General features: G+C 34.6%; 1 protein-coding gene across 4 annotated transcripts in view; it reads left to right on the top strand.

The window, feature by feature from the left end:
* Positions 1–21,805, top strand: part of LOC105491113 (tumor suppressor candidate 3) — a 209,442-nt gene that overhangs the window by 103,853 nt on the left and 83,784 nt on the right. For all 4 annotated transcript variants that reach the window (XM_071068610.1, XM_011757271.3, XM_071068609.1 and 1 more), the window contains exons 4-6: positions 2,264–2,404; positions 6,342–6,482; positions 20,040–20,129. In XM_071068610.1, the coding sequence (XP_070924711.1) occupies positions 2,264–2,404; positions 6,342–6,482; positions 20,040–20,129 (372 nt within the window). The remainder of the gene's footprint in view (positions 1–2,263; positions 2,405–6,341; positions 6,483–20,039; positions 20,130–21,805) is intronic.

Here is a 21,805-nt window from a genome sequence, read left to right as displayed (position 1 = left end):
AATAGTCCCTAGGCCACATTCTTGATACTCTCTCCTGAACATGTTTTTTATTGTTTACATACCCAGACTGGGAGTTTTCCAAATCTTTATGTTTTGCTTCCCTTTTAATTATAAAGTATGTCTTTAAATAGTTTTTGTCTTCTTGTATTTTATATGCATTTGAAATAAGCCATACTGCATCCAGAATGTTTTGCTGCTTAGATATCTCTTCTGCCAAATATCCTCATTCATTGTTTTTAAGTTCTGCATTCCATAAAGTCCTAGGACACAGACACACTTCAGCTCAGTTCTTTGCAGTTTGTAACAAGTATGGTCTTTTTTTCCAGATTTCAATACCTGTTTCTCATTTCCATCTGAGACCTCATCAGAATGTCTTTTACTGTCCATATTTCTTACCAGCATTCTGAGTGTAACCACTTAAATATCTGAGATGTTTAGACTTTCTCTGCAGCTTCCCTCTTCTTCTGAGCCCACTCCAGAATCACCCTTAGTGATCCATTTATAGCAACCTGGGCTTTTCCTAGTATGCTTCTCCAGATTCTTTTAGTCTCTACCCATTATCCGGTTCCAAAACCATTTTCACCTATTCAGGTATTTGTTGTAGCAGCATCCATTGCCTCTGAGACCAGCGTTTGTCCTAGTCCATTTTGGGCTGCTATAACGGAATACCTGAGACTGGATAATTGTAATGAACAGAAATTTATTTCCCATGATGCTAGAGGCTGAAAGTCCAATATTTAACTACCAGCATCTTGCAAGGCACTTCTTGCTGCATCATCACATGGCAGGAGGTGAAAGTGTGAGACAGAGTCAAGAGGACGCTCAACTTGCACTTTTATAGTAGCACTAATCCCACCCATGAGAGTGGAGCCCTCATAGCTTAATCACCTCTTAAAGTTCCCACATCTTAATATTGCTACAATGGCAATTAGACTTCAACATGAGTTTTGGCGGGGACAAACATTCAAACCATAGCAAACATGGACCAACTATTAATCTTTAGCAGTAGTGTTTGAAGAGTACTAATGTAGATAACATGGAGGTAAGTAATGGAAATTTGATTGCATTTGCAGTAGTAAAAATGAGAAATTTTTGATATAGAGCCATTTATTTTGGGTATTCAGCTTGTTTGTGCTAAGTTGTGTGAAGCTCTATAAAATGATTTGGAGCTGTCTTGTAAATATGACTGCTGTAGCCACAGTTCATTTATAGGGCAAGACCTGTTTTGGTCTTGAGTATATCCTTGGTTATTAAACTTCGTTGTTATGGGGAGCTAAGCTTTTACTGTTGTATCGTTTGCTTGATGTCAACTGTGATCTAATATATATATATTGATTTTTGTTTTCATTATTAGAAAATACTGAACTATGTTGCAAGTCAAGGGCTGAAAAATCTCTTGGCCTTTCATTTTAAAACCTTTTTTTGGTAATTCCTGGGCAACAGAAATTTTATTCGTATATATATATATATTTGTAGTTTATTCCTTACTGCAAATTAACCTGATACATGTTTTTAGATATTATATTGTTAAATAAGCACCATTTATATTAGGGTAGTGTTCTGTTTAGTATACTTTTCGAATAGAAATTACTAGTAGAAAATATTTCTGAAATATAACCAATTTAAGACAGTTGAGTTAATAGACAAATTGAGCGGAAGAAGAGTGTTATTGAGGATTTCTTCTTCATTCTCTGGTAAATTTAACTTGTTTAGAGCAGAAATGTTGGTTTCTCTTTCATAGTCATCATCATTACACAAAAAATAAAGTCTTTTACATTTCTAATAGGGAATTCAATCTACTTGTAGTTTGTTGGAAATTAATTCCATAATATGCTTATTTTTTTTAAACGAATTCCAGTACTTTTTAAAAATAACTGCTTAGGAAGTGAAATAATTCATGTAATACCAAATTGCTATATTTCTACTTTGCACTTTCAGACACTTTTTTTACCCTAATTATAGAATTCAAGAAAGGAAAAAGAATGAAATGACTTATAAAATATAGAGAATATAATGCATGGTATGAATGATGTATGTTAAATGTGAGGATTCAGATAACTTAGTCAAATTTACAAGTTCTTTTTCATCCAGTAGTGAATTAAGATAAATAAAAACAGAAATTTACCTCTGGAAAACCACTTGGATTTTCATAATAAATGCTGTTTTCCCCAAATTTCTACAGAAAAAGCATAAAATGTTGGATTAATGATCTATAATGTGGAGATGATACTATATTTAGTATTTTTTTCCTCATGTTTTACAGCTCAACATGAACTCTGCTCCTACATTCATGCATTTTCCTCCAAAAGGCAGACCCAAGAGAGCTGATACTTTTGACCTCCAAAGAATTGGATTTGCAGCTGAACAACTAGCAAAGTGGATTGCTGACAGAACGGATGTTCATGTATGTTTTTATTCCCCGCAGTTTTAATAATTGGCTGGTTGGTTTGTTTGTTTGGAACATTTTAATAAGGCTACACTAATATTTTTGAATTTCTCTATCATTATTTCTCCTTGCATAGAGAAAACTCTGTTCAATCACTGCAAATGATAAGTTGAACTTGGACTGTTAGGTGTATTCAGATGGTTTTTAAAATAATGGTTCATTGATCTTTTAAAAGCCATTAAAAAGTACAGGAGTTAAGCACAAGGTAATTTCAGAGGCTAAAAAACATATTTGAAACGTTTCAGTGGTGGTAATCAAGGAAATTCTAATTAAAAAGCAAGTTATATAATTTTTATCTATCTTTTGGGCAAAGAGAAAAGGTTAATAGCCACCTTAAAGCTATATGGGAAAATATCTACTCAGATTTACTGCTTTTGAGACTATAAATTGGTGTAACCATACTAATAGCATGTGTCATGTCTTTATATAATATAGCTTAACAATTCCACCTCTACGAATTTAACCTAAGGATGCTATCAAGGATGATTTCAATTTTTATCCATAGAAATTTTGAAAATAATACTCATTTTATTGGGAAAAATTGGATATGAATCAAATGTCTAAAAATAAGAATAAGTAAATATACTATGGCATAGCCAAAAAATGATTTACAAGAATATTTTACCTAGAATGAAGCTCAAGGTGTAAAAAGCTTCCAAGTAGGTTAGAAAAATAGTATTAGTTAATAGTATGATCTATTAGTTTGTTGTAAAGGGTAAATATGAGTATAGATAGACATATACAATTTATTATGGAAGGAAATGAACCTAAATGTTGATGATAGTTGATACTTACTTGGAGGTTTTATGACCATGTTTTCCCTACTCTCACAACTGTTTTTGACAGTAAACAATTGGAGCCAGTTATTTTAAAAGTATGTTCATGCAGGCAGTAATACAGAAGCATTAATTTTTACTATAAGGTAGAAACACATTTATTCTGAGTCAAGGTGGTAATCGCCCATATGGTACCACAGTCATTGTAAAATTATGTCATTGGTTTTAATGACATTTTGGTGACTAAACTTATTTCCTAATTCTGTCATTTTTTAATGATTTGGCAAATATTTTGTTGTGCAATGTATCATTTAGTTGGTGCAAGACATTGAGTAATATTTGAAGGGTACTATTGTTTCCTTATAAGAAATACTAAATTTTAATCAGAAATTATTCAAACCTGTCTCCCTAGCAGACTTAAACATTTAGTCGATAAACGTTTGTTAAAAAATAAAAAAAAAACAACCCAAAAAACTATATGTGGAAATAATTTCTAAAATGTTTTAGAAATGAAAACAGTACAAATAACGCCAATGTATATCCTTTATTTAGGTTCAGTGATTGTTAACATTTTATTCCATCTGCTTTGTGATTGTCATTATCCCTGCTACCCCCATTGTCTCTTTACCTCTCCACACATGCAGACACATATACACAGTTCTTTCTTTCTGAAAAAAATTAGGGTGAATTGCATTTTGAAAGAAATAAGCAAAGCAGTTATCAACTTCATAGGTTTACATTTACATATTACTTTTATTTGAACTACCACTACCCATATTACAATTTTGTCAAGCGACCTAGTAATATCCTTTACATTTTCGCCCTTCAGTACAAGATTTGATCTAGAGTGAGATATTTTGTTTAATTGTCATGTCTTTTAAGCTTCTTTAAATCTGGAATATTTCTACAGCCTATCTTTTCTCTTTAAAAGCATTGACACTTTGGCCAGGCGTGGTGGCTCAAGCCTGTAATTCCAGCACTTTGGGAGGCCGAGACGGGCGGATCACGAGGTCAGGAGATCGAGACCATCCTGGCTAACACGGTGAAACCCCGTCTCTACTAAAAATACAAAAAACTAGGCGGGCGAGGTGGCGGGCGCCTGTAGTCCCAGCTACTCTGGAGGCTGAGGCAGGAGAATGGCGTGAACCCGGGAGGCGGAGCTTGCAGTGAGCTGAGATCTGGCCACTGCACTCCAGCCTGGGCGACAGAGCGAGACTGTCTCAAAAAAACCAAAAAAAAACCAAAAAAAAACCATTGACACTTTGAAGAATATAGTCCTTTGCTACTTTTTAAATAGAGTGATCCTTATTTGTTCTGCCTCATGTTTGTTCATGATTGACTTCTGCTCATGCATCCTTGAGTATAATACTATATAGGTCCTGTTTTGTTTTAATCACCTCAATAAGCACGTAATGTCCATCTGTCCTTCACTGGTGATATGAATTTCAAATATCAAGATGTTTCCCATTTTTTCATGGTATAATTACTGTTTTTCTTGGTAGTAATAAGCTATCTATGTGGAGATACCTTAAGATCATGCAGATATCCTCTTCCTTCAAAATTTTCTTTTCGATTGAGCATACATTGATGATTCCTGCGTGACACAGTTTTTACCATTATGGTTACAAAATGATGATTCCAATTCTAGCTCTTTCTTCATATTTGTATTTGGCCCTCAGCATTCTACTGTAAGAGTCCCACTCCATCTATCCATCCATCCATCCATCCATCCATCCATCCATCCATCCATCCATCATCTAATTTATCTGTCATTGGTATGAACTTATGAATTGTGTTTTCTGAGTATTTTGGATTTGACATTCTAAAAAATCTTTCCGGCTGGGGAGAGTGTACCTCTCTTGGGGCTAACCAGTTCCTAAAGATAACAAGCCCAGCCAGGAATAAGTCTTTGATATACTACTAACCAGTCCATAGCCACACTTCCTGTCTCTGGTCCGTACACCCTAGGACACAATATTCCTCTGCCTTAATCATCTCAGGGCCAGGTACCAGACAACTAGAGACCACTCCTATAGCCCACAGCCCACCAAAATTATTTACACTAGTAAATCCTAAAGTGTTTACTCTGCCCTGCCTTGCCTTTCCTATGCAAACTCCAAAAACGAGGGTGGCTTAACTTCCCTTCAGTTGTATCTTCTGCCACCTGACCACTCTGGTGTCTCTCCCATGTGACCCTGTATGGCGTAGCATGCCTCCTGTTTCCAGGAGACCTGTGAGTATAATCAACCTTGTTTTCATCTGATCTCCTATGTCATCTGTCCTGGCTGCACCTAATTGATGTCTTGTAGAAGAATACAAGACATGTTTTTCCTCTGGTGGTTTGTAATTTACTGCTATTCTGAACTATTTTGGTACTAAAATTGTTCTAGATTTGACTAGTGAGAGCCTCTTCATGCTGGCCCCTATGCTCTTGTGACATCTTTCCATCATTTTTCTTTTAAGTATTTTCTTATTTTATGACATAACAATTTATTCCAGGCTCATTTTGTATCTACCTATCTATTTTGCCCAGCACTCAGTTAGTCATCTCTTCTAGGAGTCCTGCTTTCTTTTAGTAGGGAATGTTATTGGAACCAAGATAGGTATACACATTAGAAGTCATGAGTTCAGACCAATTAGACCTATTTCTAAAGATAGTCTTCATGTTTTAAAGGATACCATCAAAAAAGTAGCCCACAGAATGGGGGAAAATATTTGCAAATAATTTTTCTATAAAATACTTATAGCTGGTATGTCTATCCGTATGCATATATATATATATATGACTCTTACAACTTAAAAAGAGAAAACCCAATTAAAAATGGGCAAAGGATCTGAATGGGCATTTCTTCATGGAAAAGATACAAATAGCCAATAAGTACATGAAAAGATGCTCAGCATTGTTAGTCAACAGGGAAGTGCAAAGTCATTTTATATAGCCATTATGTTTTAAGGCATATATCTTCGACTCAGAATGTAAGTAGTGCTAGTGCCACATGTGAAAATTTGGATGGCATGTTTCTGAGTTCTCTGTGTTGAAAGTTACGAGGACTGGAATATGATCAAGAGAAGAATTTTATTTTTCTTTCACTTTTAAAATTTTCATTGCATTTTTGCAGATTCGGGTTTTCAGACCACCCAACTACTCTGGTACCATTGCTTTGGCCCTGTTAGTGTCGCTTGTTGGAGGTTTGCTTTATTTGAGAAGGAACAACTTGGAGTTCATCTATAACAAGACTGGTTGGGCCATGGTGTCTCTGGTATGTTAATACATTGTGCTTTTTTTTTGTTTGTTTCCTGTTCTTTGTATAATAGTATAAGTTGTATAATATTAACAAAATGAGCCAGATTATAACTATAATAGAACTCAAGTCTGAAAGAGAAGTAACTTTTTAGAACTTGGATAATGTAGTTTGAGTTTTCTGTCAGCCAAAACTATGCTATCTTCCTTCAACTTTTCACTGCTAAAATGTACTGTCCCTCTGTGCTTTGCACAAGTGCTAAATAAATACATGTTGAATACATCTAGAGATATGGTAAGACTTGATCAGAATTAATAGCTCAGAGTAATTTGCAAGTGGTTTGGAAATTCAGCTATTTCTGAATTTCTTATTCAGCTGTTCCTTTTCTGACAACTGTTTCTTGTGTATCTTCTATGTGACTGATATTTGTTAGATACTGGGGATATAAAGTTGAGAAATACACTCTGCGTATGAGAAATGCATTCTGGGGATACAGAGTAATCAACAAATGGAGTATAAGGTTATGTGTGCTATCATGGCAGTAAGTAACAAAGTATTGTAGGAACACACAGGAAAGAAACCTAACCTAGAGTAAAGGGAATCATGACAGGCTTCCCAGACTGTGACAAGAGCTGAATTCTGTAGAACAAAATGAAATTCTAAAGTCGTTAAGGCCAAGTGTTCAACATAAGTGAAGCCTGGGATATTTGGAGAACTACAGTTGTGTGGGGCTACAGCAGTGATGGCAAGGTAGGAGGGGGAAGAGATGACATTAGAGTTCAGCAGTTCCCAGCTCACAGCCACTAGACAAAAATCATTAGGATTTTATACACAAAACAGTTCAGGTATAATTGAAAATAAAATCTCTTTCACAATAGGAAAGAAAAATGTAAGGTACTTAAAAATAAATCTAACAGAAAATGTATGAAATATTTATGAAAAGAATGTTGAAATTGAGACTAGATAAATATATGTAGATAAATACGTTATATATTATGTCAATGTATATCTATTATAGATAAGTATTATCTGTAATATAATAAAAATGTTATTATATTAAAGATATAATGTATTATAACTACATACAATGTATTATATCTGTAATAACATAATAGATTTTTTACAGCTAATTGTCAGTTTGTTTCTTTTGCTTTCTGGCAGTAGCTCTTCATCGTTCCTATTTTATTTTTACCAAAAAATTAGGGGTCTTGATGACTAAGTTGGAAGTGATAGGACAGACTGAGAAGCCGCCCAGGCAAGAGTCACCTTGAAGCAATTTCATTTTCTGCAGTAATACCTAGAGCTGAGAAATTCAGACAGAACCTCTGTGGCTTTCTAGTAGATAGTCAAAATACAAATGAGATGTTTGGCCTTTTCAGAGCAAGGAAGATACGATTTTTTTAAAGGAAAATGTCTTAATGTTGTTTTCTCATTTTTGATGAATGAGTTAAAACGGATTAATTAATTGTACTGTATTTAAAGTTATTGGACACTACAGGTGACCTTAATTACCTTAGTCATTAAATTAAAAAATGTTTTGGCTTTTTTCCATGCTAGTTTTCAAGTTGCTTCACTCCGTAAAGCCTCCCAGGTTTCTTGGTAAAAATGCAGTACTTTCACTGTGTCGCTGGAAAATTAAAACTTCTTTGGTATTTAAGAGTTAATGTCACATCAAATCTTGTCACTGCTTTAGTCTACCAAAAATTGATATAGTCTCATCTCTGAATTACATTCAGATAACATTAACATACTTACATTATTCTTATTCCTCAAGAAGAGGCCCAGAGCTATTGCATTGTAAGCTAGTAATAATTGGCATTACTCTTTACGGATCTCTTTCTTCTTTGGGGTATGCTTCATAACTGCGCAGAGGAATTTATATTGGCCTCATTTATAAGAAAGGAAACAAAGATTCAGTAATCTCAACTTGCAAAAGCTTACATAGCTAGAAAGCGATTGAACTGGGATTTGATCTTACTCATCTGATTGCAAGTATTGTTTACACGAAGCTGGGCTTCTTTAAATCCGGACATGTATCTTATATGTTGGTCATTCTACTCAGTAGATACAACGAGCCATTATGACTGCAAATAAATTCATAGAGGAACATTTATATGATATATAGATGTTAAATACTTCAGTTGATCAATTTTCTTGAAAACCTCTGCTATGTTATACATATTTTTTATTGTTATTATTTTGCTGTTTTACTGTGAATCTTGGAAAGTGAATTAACTTGGCATGGAAGAAGATAAATTCCAAGATATCTTGGCAGGTATGCCTGCTCCCCAGTCACAGCCTTTTAGAAGTCAATAACAGGCTGCTGAGAACAGACATGTTTTCAAACAATGTGTTTTAAAACACTACCCTGATAATATAATGTTAAACAACTTTTGTAATACTTTTCTGCATCTCTTCCAGTTTTTCTCATTAATACAGAAATACTTCTGTTTGATAGTCTTTGGAAACTCTTTAAATTATTTAAACAATGAGATTAAATATATAATATATAAATTACATTATATATTTTATGTATATAATTTATATTATATAATTTATATTACATATATGTATATATAAATATGTACTTTGGGTCTTCTTTACCATTTCTGCCTGATACCACCACCATTACCATCACCACCAAACTTGATTGTTGCTTATAAATTGAAAAACTGAATTTGTTCATATGCAATTTTTCTTATCCTACTTTTGAGGTTTCCTTAGAAAGTTAAGAGACTGTCCAAAATGCTGCCCTATTCATTCAGATTCTCAAACATTTGCCTATTTAAAATAACTAATATCTCATTTTTCCTTGAAAGTAAGGAAAAAATATATATATTTTTAAATTTGCCAAAATATTGTCATCTGACTTACACAAACTCTGATGAAAGCCTTTGACTGGACAGTAAAAGGACAGCTCTTAAAAGGAAACAGTAATGAACCATATAAGAGTAGATAACTTCCATAGAACAACAAAAAAAATGTGTTCAAAGGAAGGGAAATGAATGAGAGAAATGTCTGCTACAGAATCTCTAGCCCCATGCTAACTTTTTAGTAAAGAACAAGTCTAGGTACAGTTAGCAGTGGTGTCTTTTAATCATTTAACCTATACAAAAGTACTTCCAAGGAAAATTATTTACTATTACGAACACTTAGTCCTGGGTAGACTGTATTCTAAGGCTGGTATTTTTTTTTTCTTTTTTTACTGTGTTATTTTATTGTATGTGACTTAAAGGTAGGATAAGAATGAAGTGTATGCTGAGGCAGAGGAAGTTATATGCTTTAGGGTGTAGGATGGAGACAGAAAGGTTGCAATTTTCTGAAATAGGAAATTAGTATATGTAAATATTAATATATGGAAGTAATATGTACAAATATATTATTTTGCAATATATTTAAACAATGAGATTAAATTTGCAGTATATTGCAATATATTGCAAAGTAATATGTGCAAATATTAAAACATACATATATGTTAGAATTTCCTGGTTCTGAGTTTTAAAAAAGAGCTACAGGTATTCATAACTAAATCTTCCTGGTCTCATGCTTTCTAAGGGGGAAAAATTTTTATTAACTACTATTTATAGATCCTGATGATTGTTTGTGGAACAGAATATGTATCATTGATTGGTTCTGCTTTCACTCCCTTCTGCCTTCCCTCACCCCCTAAACATGGAGGATGATGGACAATAAGCATATACATTACTGGCTTTATGATAAATTTAAGGTAGAATTATTGAGTAAAATATTGAAATATACTAGTACATAATTTCAAAGATTGTAGCATAGATACGTAGTTTATGGTCTTGGGAAAACAATATTGACTTGGAACCAAAATGAGTTAAAATAGTATGTTTTGTAGCCCATAATGAAGATCTTCATGGCAACCTAAAGGTCTTCATAGGTTACTGTCATTTTAAGCCAGAAAATATTAGTAGGATAAGTAGTAACATTCATTTTGAACCCAGGAAAATATCCTAAGGATGTGCTTCTAAAAGCATGAAAGATAAAGCATCATTAAAATAATCTAATAACGCAACCTTATTATCACAGTAAATCATCGTAGGATAGAAGCTGTTTTCTACCTTTTAATACTGTGTATTGTAGGATGATTCATATACCCTCATGTTTCTGTTGCCCCAAATAAATTATGTCATTTTAATTAATTTTTTGGAAATCTTCAGCATTGGAGATTACTATACAGCGTTTTACAATATTTACATTCATGAAAGGTACTTTGGCATGTACTCATTGTGATTTATCAGTAGAAATTTATTTCTTGTGACCATTCAAAGCTACAGATGACTTTGAGTTCAGATGGGGATAGAAAAGGGTCTTTTTTCATCCAAATTTATTTGAATGAAATTACATGACTTTTATTATATACATATGATCTTTATTTTGTTCTCTTTAAAAATGAGAAGCAAATAATTTCTGATAATATTTTTTTCAATAAAGTAATGTTGTTTTTGGATGGCCCCAGACAGTTTTGCTCATCAGGCGACTATGTCATTTGGCCATTTGGAGTTGGTTATGGTTTTTGCAAACAGGTATTTCTATGTGTAGCCATTTGTGTAGAGTTAGGAAAACAGAAAATTAAATGAATTCGTATATTTTTAGGATATACTTAATATAGCTAATTCTTAATTTTCTGTAGTAAGAGGAAGCATTGGCCTCAGTAACTCAAAGTACATTTTAAAATTACTCATATATGGATAGATTTTAGCATTTGATTGTTGTTGGCTGAGTCTTTGCTTATCTTAATATAAAGTCACAATTGAATAAGCCTCACTGCGAAGTTCCATGCATGGATCTACTACACTTCGTGCACGGCTCATCTCCTTAATCCAACTCAATAGGGGTTATAAATACTTGTTGAAATTGTTATCCTCAATGCATAATTTCCTTTCCATGGAATTAAAGACTTAAGCTTTTTTTTTGTTGCTGTTGCTGAAATGACTGTAAAGATACTTCCCACCTTTTTTTTTTTTTCTGTAATGAATGCAGTATATCGATTGAGTTTAAATGAAAGAAATAATGATAGTATTTCTGTTTAACACTGAAACCAAGTTATAAAAAATCAACAGTAAATAATTCACTTGTGAACAGTAGAAATGCATAGTGTATAAATTCACTGATTTGCATGTCTGCTGTTACTCTGCTGATTTATACCACCTGTTTATTAAATAATGTCATTAAATTACTTAAAAACATTTTTATATTTTTAAAAACATGGAATACACAAAGGATTGTATAAAATGTGTATAGGATATTACATATTTTCTGCATAGTTAGCATTAAAAATTTCACTTTCACTAGCAGTTTATTTTAATATTCAGCTGATGAAGATACCTTCAGATTAGCTCGGGGTCTTATTTAAATTTTGTATTTTGCAGAAGAAAATGAAAACTTTTGATTTGTAAAGCTATATCAACTGCATAGTGGAAATCTGTGAAATAATTATGAACCCAACGTGTTGAAAGCATATAATGATTATTTTTCTTTTTAAAATACAATGTGAAATGTTTTCCCCAAACCAAATCCCTTATGAAAGTTCACTGTATAAAATAGTTAAAAGCAAAGTTGCTGTAGTTGAAGTGAGTGTGAACATCTTGAGCCTTTGGAGAACTGTGGGATCTGAGCAGTTTGTTTTGAAAAACAAGGACAATAGACGCTTAAAGGTGGGTGCCTTGAGCCGGTGGTGTTCTCAGCTCACCACAGGGCTGTGGAAACCTCTAGATGTGAGAAAGATAACACATGGTTGTGTTCAGTTGTGTTTATTGAATGCTTGCCTGTTATATAAATGTAGTGTTCTCCGACTTATATGAAAGTAAGTGTTCTCCGACTACAGTGAGGTGTAAGGATTGGTATCTGTTTTGCACATGGAGCCACAGCATTTTGAATTGTACCTCGCATGTAGAAAGTGTTAATTATTTGTTGAGTGAGTGAAAGTTACATGAATAAATAGGTTTAAGGACGTTGTAAAACATGGTTGTTTTTTTCACTGTTACTTAGAGCATTGTAGGTCATGGCTGGGACTAGTACATTTATCTTCTAGAAATCTTATATATTCACATATTGATCAGTCTTAGAATAGTGATTCTTTGTTTCAGTGCATTTACCTTTTCTATGTTTTTCGTGTTTATTCATTTATTGACCATTCAACAAGAGTTTGAAAGCTACGATGTATCAAAATCTGTGAAGAACCATGTGGAGATACAAAGATAAGACAAGTTAAAAAGACTAGCACATGAGCCCTGCCCACAGGGACCTTACATGTGTAGTGGGGAAGGTCAATCAGATATGTACATCAGTAACATACAAATGCTTTGATGAACATATGTCCAAAATCTTGGTGTCCCAAGGTGGTGGTATTTGTGACTCTCAAAGAAAACCCAACTGTACAAAACAAAATACTTCCAAAAGCACTACCTTTGAAGGTGTTCTTTGAATTAACTGCAACAAATATCTGAGTAGCTGTTTTATTCTTGCTCCTTTCAGGATTATTGTCTAGTGTCACATTTGTCCTGAAGCCAGAGTTCAAAAAGAACCATTTCCGAGGCTGTATGAAACTAGATACCTGAGTGTCTGATTCTGTGGAGAAGCAAAAAAATAAGCAGAGTTTTTGGTAGAAACTTCACAAGTCTCAGGTCTCGGGATGTGTGCTGGTGGTAAATGGATAAAATGCCCAAGTGGAAAGCTTAGAGTATTTTGCAATCTTGTGAATTAGAAATTACAATTTGGGACCCACTGGTCTCTTGCTGGAAAACCTTTAGTGGCTGAGATCAAATGTAGACAGAACTTTGTTGGGGCCATAATCCAGCCATGGCTCAGTACATTCCCCAATTAGATTAGGGTGATTACACATCACTCTTAAGGTTGACAATGTCAAGGAAGTTGAACTTTAAACCAGTAAACAAATCCAACATGAGAAGAGTGAGAAAGTCTGCGTACTCCAGTATGGATCAGATCCATTGTTGAAACAGTTGAATCCGTTGCTAAAGCAGTTGAATCCATTGCGAAAACTTTCATTCCATGATGAGTCTTCTAAACAATTGAGAAGAAATAATACTAATCTTAGGTAAACTTTTCTGTGAATAAAATAAAGAGGAAATGCCTCTATTCTCTGAAGCAAGACTAACTTTGATTCTAAAATCTGACAGGGACATATACAAATAGAAAACTGATAGGCAAGTCTTTCTCATGGATATAGATGCATTTATTCTAAACAAAGAAATTACAGACAGTAATAAATAAGAATGGTAGTACGTTGTCAAGTTATTTCACTAATACAAGGATGGTTTACTATATGGAAATTATCAGTGTCGTTCTCTATGCTAATAGTTAAACAGAAAAAAATATCATCTTTGATATATGCATATCAGCACTTAATAGGTTCAGTGCTTATGTGGGAATAAGAGAAATAGCAAAATAGAAGGAAATTTCCTTATTTTGACTTTAAAAAAATACAGTAAACGTCGTATTTGGCAACTTATTGAAATTCCTGAGATAAGGAATAATACAAGATGCCTGTTCTTGAGTATTTTACTGGGACCCTGAGCAGTGCATTGAGACCAAAACAAAAAACCTACACACATCCCAGTAAAAATAAAATTGCTCTTGTTCGCAGATGATTTGATTTTGTATATAGAAAAAAAATTAGATCTAATTCATAAATTCAGTAAGGTTAATGAATACATAGTAAATCATAATTCATATAATGAATCATAAAAGAAGTTTTTAAATCTTTTGTCATAGCATCAAAAAAAATCTTGAATCTAATAAAAGATATGCACACTGAAAACTGAAAAATTTATTCAAATAAATTTTTTAAAAACTTAAATGGCAGGTTAATCTGTTAATGGATTGGTAGACTAAACATTGTAAAGATACCCAACTTGATCTTGAGCAGAATTTCTGCAGATTTTTTGGTGTGGAAATTGACTGTGAGATTTTAGCAGCGGGTAATGAATAGAGTAGTTTAGACAATATTAAAGAAGAATAATGCTGGAGAACTTACACTTACGGGTATCAACAATTATTATAGATCTTTAATATTTAAGCCTTATGGTATTTATTTCACAAAAAGCCATCTGGAACAGAATCTATAGTCCAGAAACATATTCACACTATAAAATCACTTGATTTGTAACGAAAGTGGCCTTACAGTGCAATGAGTAAGTATAGCACTTTTGATAAATATTGCTGGACCAACTGGATATCCATATGGGAAAAAGATGAATTTCAGCTTTTGCTTCCCACCATACACAAGAGGAATCATGAATCTAAAAGTAAAATGTGAACATTTAGCAGTTTTAGAAGAAAGTATGGATATGTATCTCCATAATTGGTGGGGGGGCAAAGATTTCTTAGAACATAAGAAGTGGTAACCATAATAGAAGCAGTAATTGATAAACTGAACTACATTAAAATTAAGAACTTCTGTTTGTCAAAAACACGATTAATAAGATGAAAAGAAAGACAGGCCTCATGTTTTGGTGAGGACTATTTGCCATGTATACATTTAACAAAGAACTTGTATCAAGAAATATAAAAAGCTTGACAAAACGAGAAGAAAAAGACAACCAAGTTTTAAAAGAGGTAAATGGCGTGCTGGGTACTTTACAAAAATGTCCAAATTTCAATAAACATGTGAAAAGGCATTCAACCTTATTAATCAGGGAAATGCAAATAAAATGACAATGTGACACTATCATGCCTCTACCAGAAAAACTAGAATAAACACACAGAGGCACACAGCTAGCACCAATAATTGGTGAAGATGGATATCAGCTGGATCTCTCATGTGCCGCTATGTGGAATATAAATTTCATTCAACCTCCTGAGAAATGTATTTGGTTATATCTATTAAAGCTGAGTACTTACATACTCTGTGATACAGAATTTTCCAGAAAATGTTCCTTACCTTGGGCAGGTTATGTAGATGATGATTAGGAAGAGACACAGGAGAGCTCCTGTCTTTCTGATAGCGTTCCTTTGCTTGACTTCAAAGCTAGTCGCAAGGATGTGTTTGTTTTGTGAAAATTAATCTAGCTATAACTATGAATCATGCCTTTTTTGTATGAATATAGTTAAATAAAAATATTTTAGTCAGATTAATTGCAAAACTAAAACTTCCAGATTGCTGAAAGTAGTGAAATGGTGACATGTCAGTTGTTACAACCAAAAAAGGATGCATCAGTTACAAGAATTTTGATAAACTGAAACCTAGGCTGTTTTGCATTTTAGAAGTGCATGTTACTTACTGTTTTCTTGTTTCTTATGAAAAGTGCCAGAGCTGTATGAATAAATACATTTGTCACTACTTCAAATGATTCTGCATGTTATTCCAGGTTTGAACCTGGTTTTGTTTTATTAAACCATTTCCTGGCATCTTGAATAAATCATGTATTAAGATGATTTTTTAAACTTGTGACATACCATAACTAGTATTGCTACTGCTGTTGTCTCTTTTCCTCCGTGTAGAATGTAAGCTTCTTGATGACAGTTTTCTATCTTATATTTTTGTTCATCGCTTTATTCTCTGCTTCTAAATCAGTTCTTAAATATATAGTATCTTGAGTGAATAAATGAATCTTTTTTAAATATCAGGGCACATGCTACTTATTCAAGATTTCTAGCTGAGGATGGGAAGCCTCTTGATTTTACTTAATTCTTACATCTCTAGTGTCTGGTATACAGTAGTACTCCAGTAAGTAATTGTTAAATAAAACAAACTGGAAGGGTTCTGTGGAGAACCATCTATGGGCCATGAGTTAACCCTGTTTTAGTAGAAGATTGACTGGGTTGACATTAGCATTAACAAGATGTGGATGCAGGCATTACCATCATGGATGCAGGGGGAAGCAGGAAGAGTGGCCTGAATGGAGAGTGCAGTGCCAGTTAAGGCGTGCTAGCACATAGAGCCATTTAGGAGTATGGGAGCAAATTGTGGAGGGCTTTGGAATAATAATAATATTTATTGAGCATGTGTTGTGTATTGTGTGCAATTTTTAAGTACTCTACATGGATTAACCTACTTAAAACCCCTGCAGTTTAGGAAGATTGATACCAGTATTATCCTAATGTTTTAGATAGGAAACTGAGGCCCAAAGCAATGGACTTGCTCAAGGTCGCACAGGTGCTGAAGATACGTCTGCAACTTGAGTATTACAATTTACAAGCCTCCATTCCCAACTATTATAATAAAGTTCTAGGCAAGGTACTTTAAACATACCAGTGGTAGGTCTTAAGAGCATAGAAGGTTCTTGGGTAGATACTCCTGTTTGTGAATATCTTAGTTGGTTAAATGTTTTTATAGCCAAAGAAAGACTTTTTATATTCTCATTCTCTCTCTCTCCTTCTTCCCCTCTCCCCCCACCTCTCTCTCTCTCTCTCTCTCTCTCCTCCATCTCCCTCCTCTCTCTCCCTCCTCTTTCTCTCTGTTTCTCTCTCTTTCTCTGTCTCTGCCTCTCCCCCCTTCCTTCCCCTCCCCCTGCCCTTAGGAGATGTCCAGGCTGGAGTGCAGTGACATGATCTTGGCTCACTGCAACCTTCACTTCTTGGGCTCAAGTCATTCTCCTGCCTCAACCTCCTGAGTAGCTGAGACTACAGGTGCACGCCACCATGCCCAACAAATTTTTGTGTTTTTTTTTTATAGAGACAGGGTTTTGCCATGTTAGCCCAGCTGGTCTCACCCCTGGGCTCAAGCGATCCTCTTGCCTCACTCTCCCAAAGTGCTGGAATTACAGGTATGAGCCACCACGCTCAGCCAGTTTACCTGCTTTCTTCATTTTCTTTCTAACTCTCTGACTTGTGCGTCCCAGTTTCCTGGGCAGCTGTTCATGAACCAGCTTATGGGATTATTTTCTATGCCTGCTTTTCTTCTCCCACCCTACCTACTGTCCTAGAACAACTTCATCCATTCCTATGACTATAGTAACCAACTATGTGCTCACAATCCCCAAATCTATAGCTTTTTCCTAGATGACTGTTATTAAACAGTATATGCAAGTGTCTCGTAGACATCTCAGTGGTTTTTTGAAGTGAATGTTTTGAAAGCACATTAGAATCAGTCATTTTAAAACTGAACTCCAGATCTTTGTAACCTGCTTCCCTTTCACTTACATGCTTCTGTCACTCTGTATCTCACTGGGCCATACTACTCTGCTGCTCCAGTCATATCAGAAACAGTGGGGTTAGTTTTGATTCTCTTATTTTCTATCACATCACTCAATCACCAAAACTTACTGACTCCACCTATTAAATATTTGCCCTGTATGTCTGCTTCTCTCAATTGTTACCTGTATCATGAAGTAGACCACAGTAGTCTCTCGTATTTATGCATCAGCCTCCAAACTGATGTCTCCAGTCTATTCTCCAAACTGTGATTAGTGCCTCCTTTCTAAAATACATACTTCACCATGTGCTTTTGTAATTCAGTATTGGAATATTATGGAATCAGTAAATGGAGGGAGAGAAGGAGTGAACATATACATAAAAGCAAAACCAAAGGTATATACCATAGTTACTGTTGCTGTTTTAGTGACAAGGGTTAGGGCATAAAAAGATAAAACTGTAGTATTACCAAGTGTTTATTAAAAACAAAAGGTAATTTGTTTATACTATAAATGTTTTTGCTCACAAGATGTATCTTTTCCTGGATTTTTTTTTTTTTAAGATAGGGTCTTGCTCTGTTGCCCAGGCTGGAATGCAGTCACATGATCATGGCTCACTGCAGTCTCGACCTCCCAGCTCAGATGATCCTCTCACCTCAGCCTCCTGAGTAGCTGGGACTACAGGTGCACGCCACCATGCCTGGCTAATTTTTTATTTTTATTTTTATTTATTTATTTTTTTTTGTAGAGATGGTTTTGCCATGTTGCCCAGACTGGTCTCAAACTCTTGAGCTCAAATGATCCACCTGCCTCAGCCTCCCAAAGTGCTGGGATTACAGGTGTGAGCCACTGTCCCTGGCCTGCAGTTTTTTTTAAGGGCTCATTCTGTTGCCCAGGCTGGGTTTGAAATCCTGAGCTCAAGGGATCCTCCCATCTCAGTCTTCTGAGTAGTTGAGATTATAAGCACATGCCACCATGTCTGGCTCCTTTTTCTGGATTTTAAAATATAGTCTGCCTAAAACACTATGTTATATTTATAGCATAAATAATCAACTTTAATGTATACTCCAAATTTACTGATACGATACTCTTATACATTAAATATAGAATTTATTTCTCTCATATAACAATTTCAAATTTTTAATTGATGTTTTTAGATGGGGAATCACTCTCTGTGCTCACCCTGGGCTTAATAGTCTATCTAGTCTGTTTACCAAGTTTAAGTGAAAATATTTTATAAAATCCTGACTCAGAAAATATTCCAACCTAGGCTTAGTCTGTAAGACAAATCTGGCTTTTAACAAGTCTGAGTTAATTTCAGAGTTATTCTCAAGAAAGTCAGAAAGGGCTTCAGATTAACCCCTCTAAAGCTGTGTCATTATCTGTTGCAACACTTTGGCTGCCAAGCAGAAAACACAATCCAAATGTATTTTCTGGGTTTAGATATTGTTTCTTATTTGCCCCACTTTACTTCTTCCCTTTTGTATCCTTTTCTTCTTTAAAAATTGTGCTAACCTAGAACATTTAGACTCCCAGTCATATGTTGCTCATTCTTGTCTTTGGTGTTTGTGGTGGTGGTGGTGGTGGTCCTGTTTTTGGTACAAATGCCTATCAGAGCCAGGAAGCTGAAGTAAGGAGTGATTGGGCAAGATACAGGACATCAGGAAGTCCAGGTACCGTTTTGACCTAGAGAACATATTTGGTCTAAAGGAGTCCCATTTCATTAACTTAAAAATATTTTATGATTTAAACAAAACATTCTGACATCTCAGTTACACTGATTGAACTGTGACTTCTGGTTTATACATTCTCTGCCCACCCTCCCTGCAATGCCTTGATCTTCAATATTAGTTTTCCAAATACAGTTTTTTCTGATACATCCAGCAAGTATATAATCTCTGTGAGTTATTCCTGGCTGTGTCTTTTTGTGATTTCTTCTATCTCTTAACATCTTCTGAATTTACTATGTCGTACACTTTGCTGAAAGTATTTAGGTACTTAACAGAGATTTAAGTACCATAATCCAAGAATGTAGGCTTTTGGTTATTCAAACTAATAGAAGAATGATGTTTAGAGGATATAGAAGATGATTATCATATCCTTTAAAATATCACTAAAACATCAAGCGTGTCATCTGTGCTTCTGACTGGCTCAGGTGAGCACATAATATCAGATTGCCTGTCACCAGGTCAGATGCTTTACATATGTTACCCGATGCAATCATTAACATATTTCTTTAACAGAGCTGGCATCCCAATTTTATAGATATGGAATCTGAGATGTAGGGAGAATAAGTAACTTACTCAAAGTCACATAGTTAGTAAGTGAAAATTTTTTAAATGGGTGAGCTGATATATGATTTTTAAAAGGTAGTTTCTTGATGACCATTGTCTTTTAGAAATGCATTATTCTGGTATTCTTTGGTTTACATATTGATATATTGCACCCTGTTTTTCAGTGTATAGTCTTTGCTATGACTTCTGGCCAGATGTGGAACCATATCCGTGGACCTCCATATGCTCATAAGAACCCACACAATGGACAAGTGGTAAGTATAATTTGTAAGCATGAATATTCTGAAGTTTAATCCAGCTTAATTCAGGAATAAGAAATTATGTTTAGTATTTAGTAGGAAAATATGCTGTTTGTAATTCAAAATATATATTCTTTCTAATTTACTACCTGTGTCAGATATACACATACGCACACACACACACAATATTACTTTTTTTAAGGATGAAGTTCGCTTTAATGTTGATTTTAAAAATTAGTATCTACCGTATCAAATATACGTGCATACACTATTTTTTCAAGTTTATCTACTGCTATGGCAATAATATATAACCGCACTAGAGGAAATTGGAACAGTTTGTAGTCAGTGTCCCTCCCATCCATGGTAAATTTAATTTTCTTCAGAAGAGATTAATTACGACATTGTCAAAAACCCTAGTGGTCAGTGTATTAGAATGTTAGGAGCTCTTTGCCACAGAAGTAAAAGTGAAATTGATGTGCTGTTACATTAGTAGCAGAGTTCACATTAGTGACTGCCACTGAATTCACATAACTGAGTTTGTTGCCTTCTCCTTACATTCCATGAGTAGGAAATACTGTGATAAATCAACATAGAAACATACTGTCTTTGAGACAGTATTAGGGTGGTGAAGATGAACAGTTTTTCATTTTCTCTCTGACTTTTTCTACTTTTTCTTTTGGAAAAGGTACGTATTTTCCTACTACAGTGGTGAGGGAGCTGAGGTATTTATACACCAGATCTCATCAGTCATTTGCTGAGTGCTATTCTCTTGGCAGAGTTATTACTTCTCCAGCACTGGTGGACTTCATCTGTCAAAGAAAGCCAGCCAGTCAAAGAAATGCAGGTGCTGGTGGTGGAAGTCAGGCTGGAACACACTAAGGCATTAAGGGCAAAGAAACATGGGCAGTGTACTACTCATAGACTGTATTTACTACAACTTAGGTTAGTTTATTCTGTTTTAGTAGATTCCAACGGAGAGGACAAAAATCATGAAAAAAAACACATTTGGTATTGGTTTTATTTCAAGCTGTGCTCTGGATAACAAAGCAACAAAAGTCTCATCAATTAAATACAGTTTTATTTATAAGCCAGTATCATATGTCTTGTAAACAGTCCTTCAGAAAAAAGTATAAAAATATATGCATATTTAAGAACATCTATCTCTATAAGAAATTTTATCTTTATTTCACATTTTAACAGGTCTTTTTAAAAATTTTAGATTGATGGAGTACATGCGCAGGTTGTTACAAGAGTATATTGTGTGGTGCTGAGGATTGGGCATTGCTGAGGCCATCACACAGATAGGAAGTTTTTCAGATTTTGGCCTCCTTCCCTCACTCCGTCTTTTTGGAGTCCCTAGCATCTGTTCTAATGTATATGTCCATATGCACCCAAGGTTTAGCTCCCACTTGTGAGAACATACAATATTTGTTTTCCTGTTTCTGCATGAATTTGCAACTCCAGCTGCATTCATGTTGATTCAGAGGACGTGATTTTGTTGTTTGTAATGGCTGCATAGTATTCCCTGGTGTATATGTACCATATTTTCTTTATTTAATTCACTGTGGATGAGCACCTAGGTTGATTTAATGTCTTCGCTATTGTGAATAATGCTACAGTGAACATACAAGTACTTGTGTCTTTTTGGTAGAACTGTTTATTTTCTTTTATGTATATACCCAGTAATGAGA

This window comes from Macaca nemestrina, chromosome 8 (genome assembly GCF_043159975.1).
Source record: "Macaca nemestrina isolate mMacNem1 chromosome 8, mMacNem.hap1, whole genome shotgun sequence".
NCBI lineage: Eukaryota > Metazoa > Chordata > Mammalia > Primates > Cercopithecidae > Macaca > Macaca nemestrina.
Note: the sequence above shows the minus strand (reverse complement) of the source record. Positions and strands in the feature narration are given on the sequence as shown.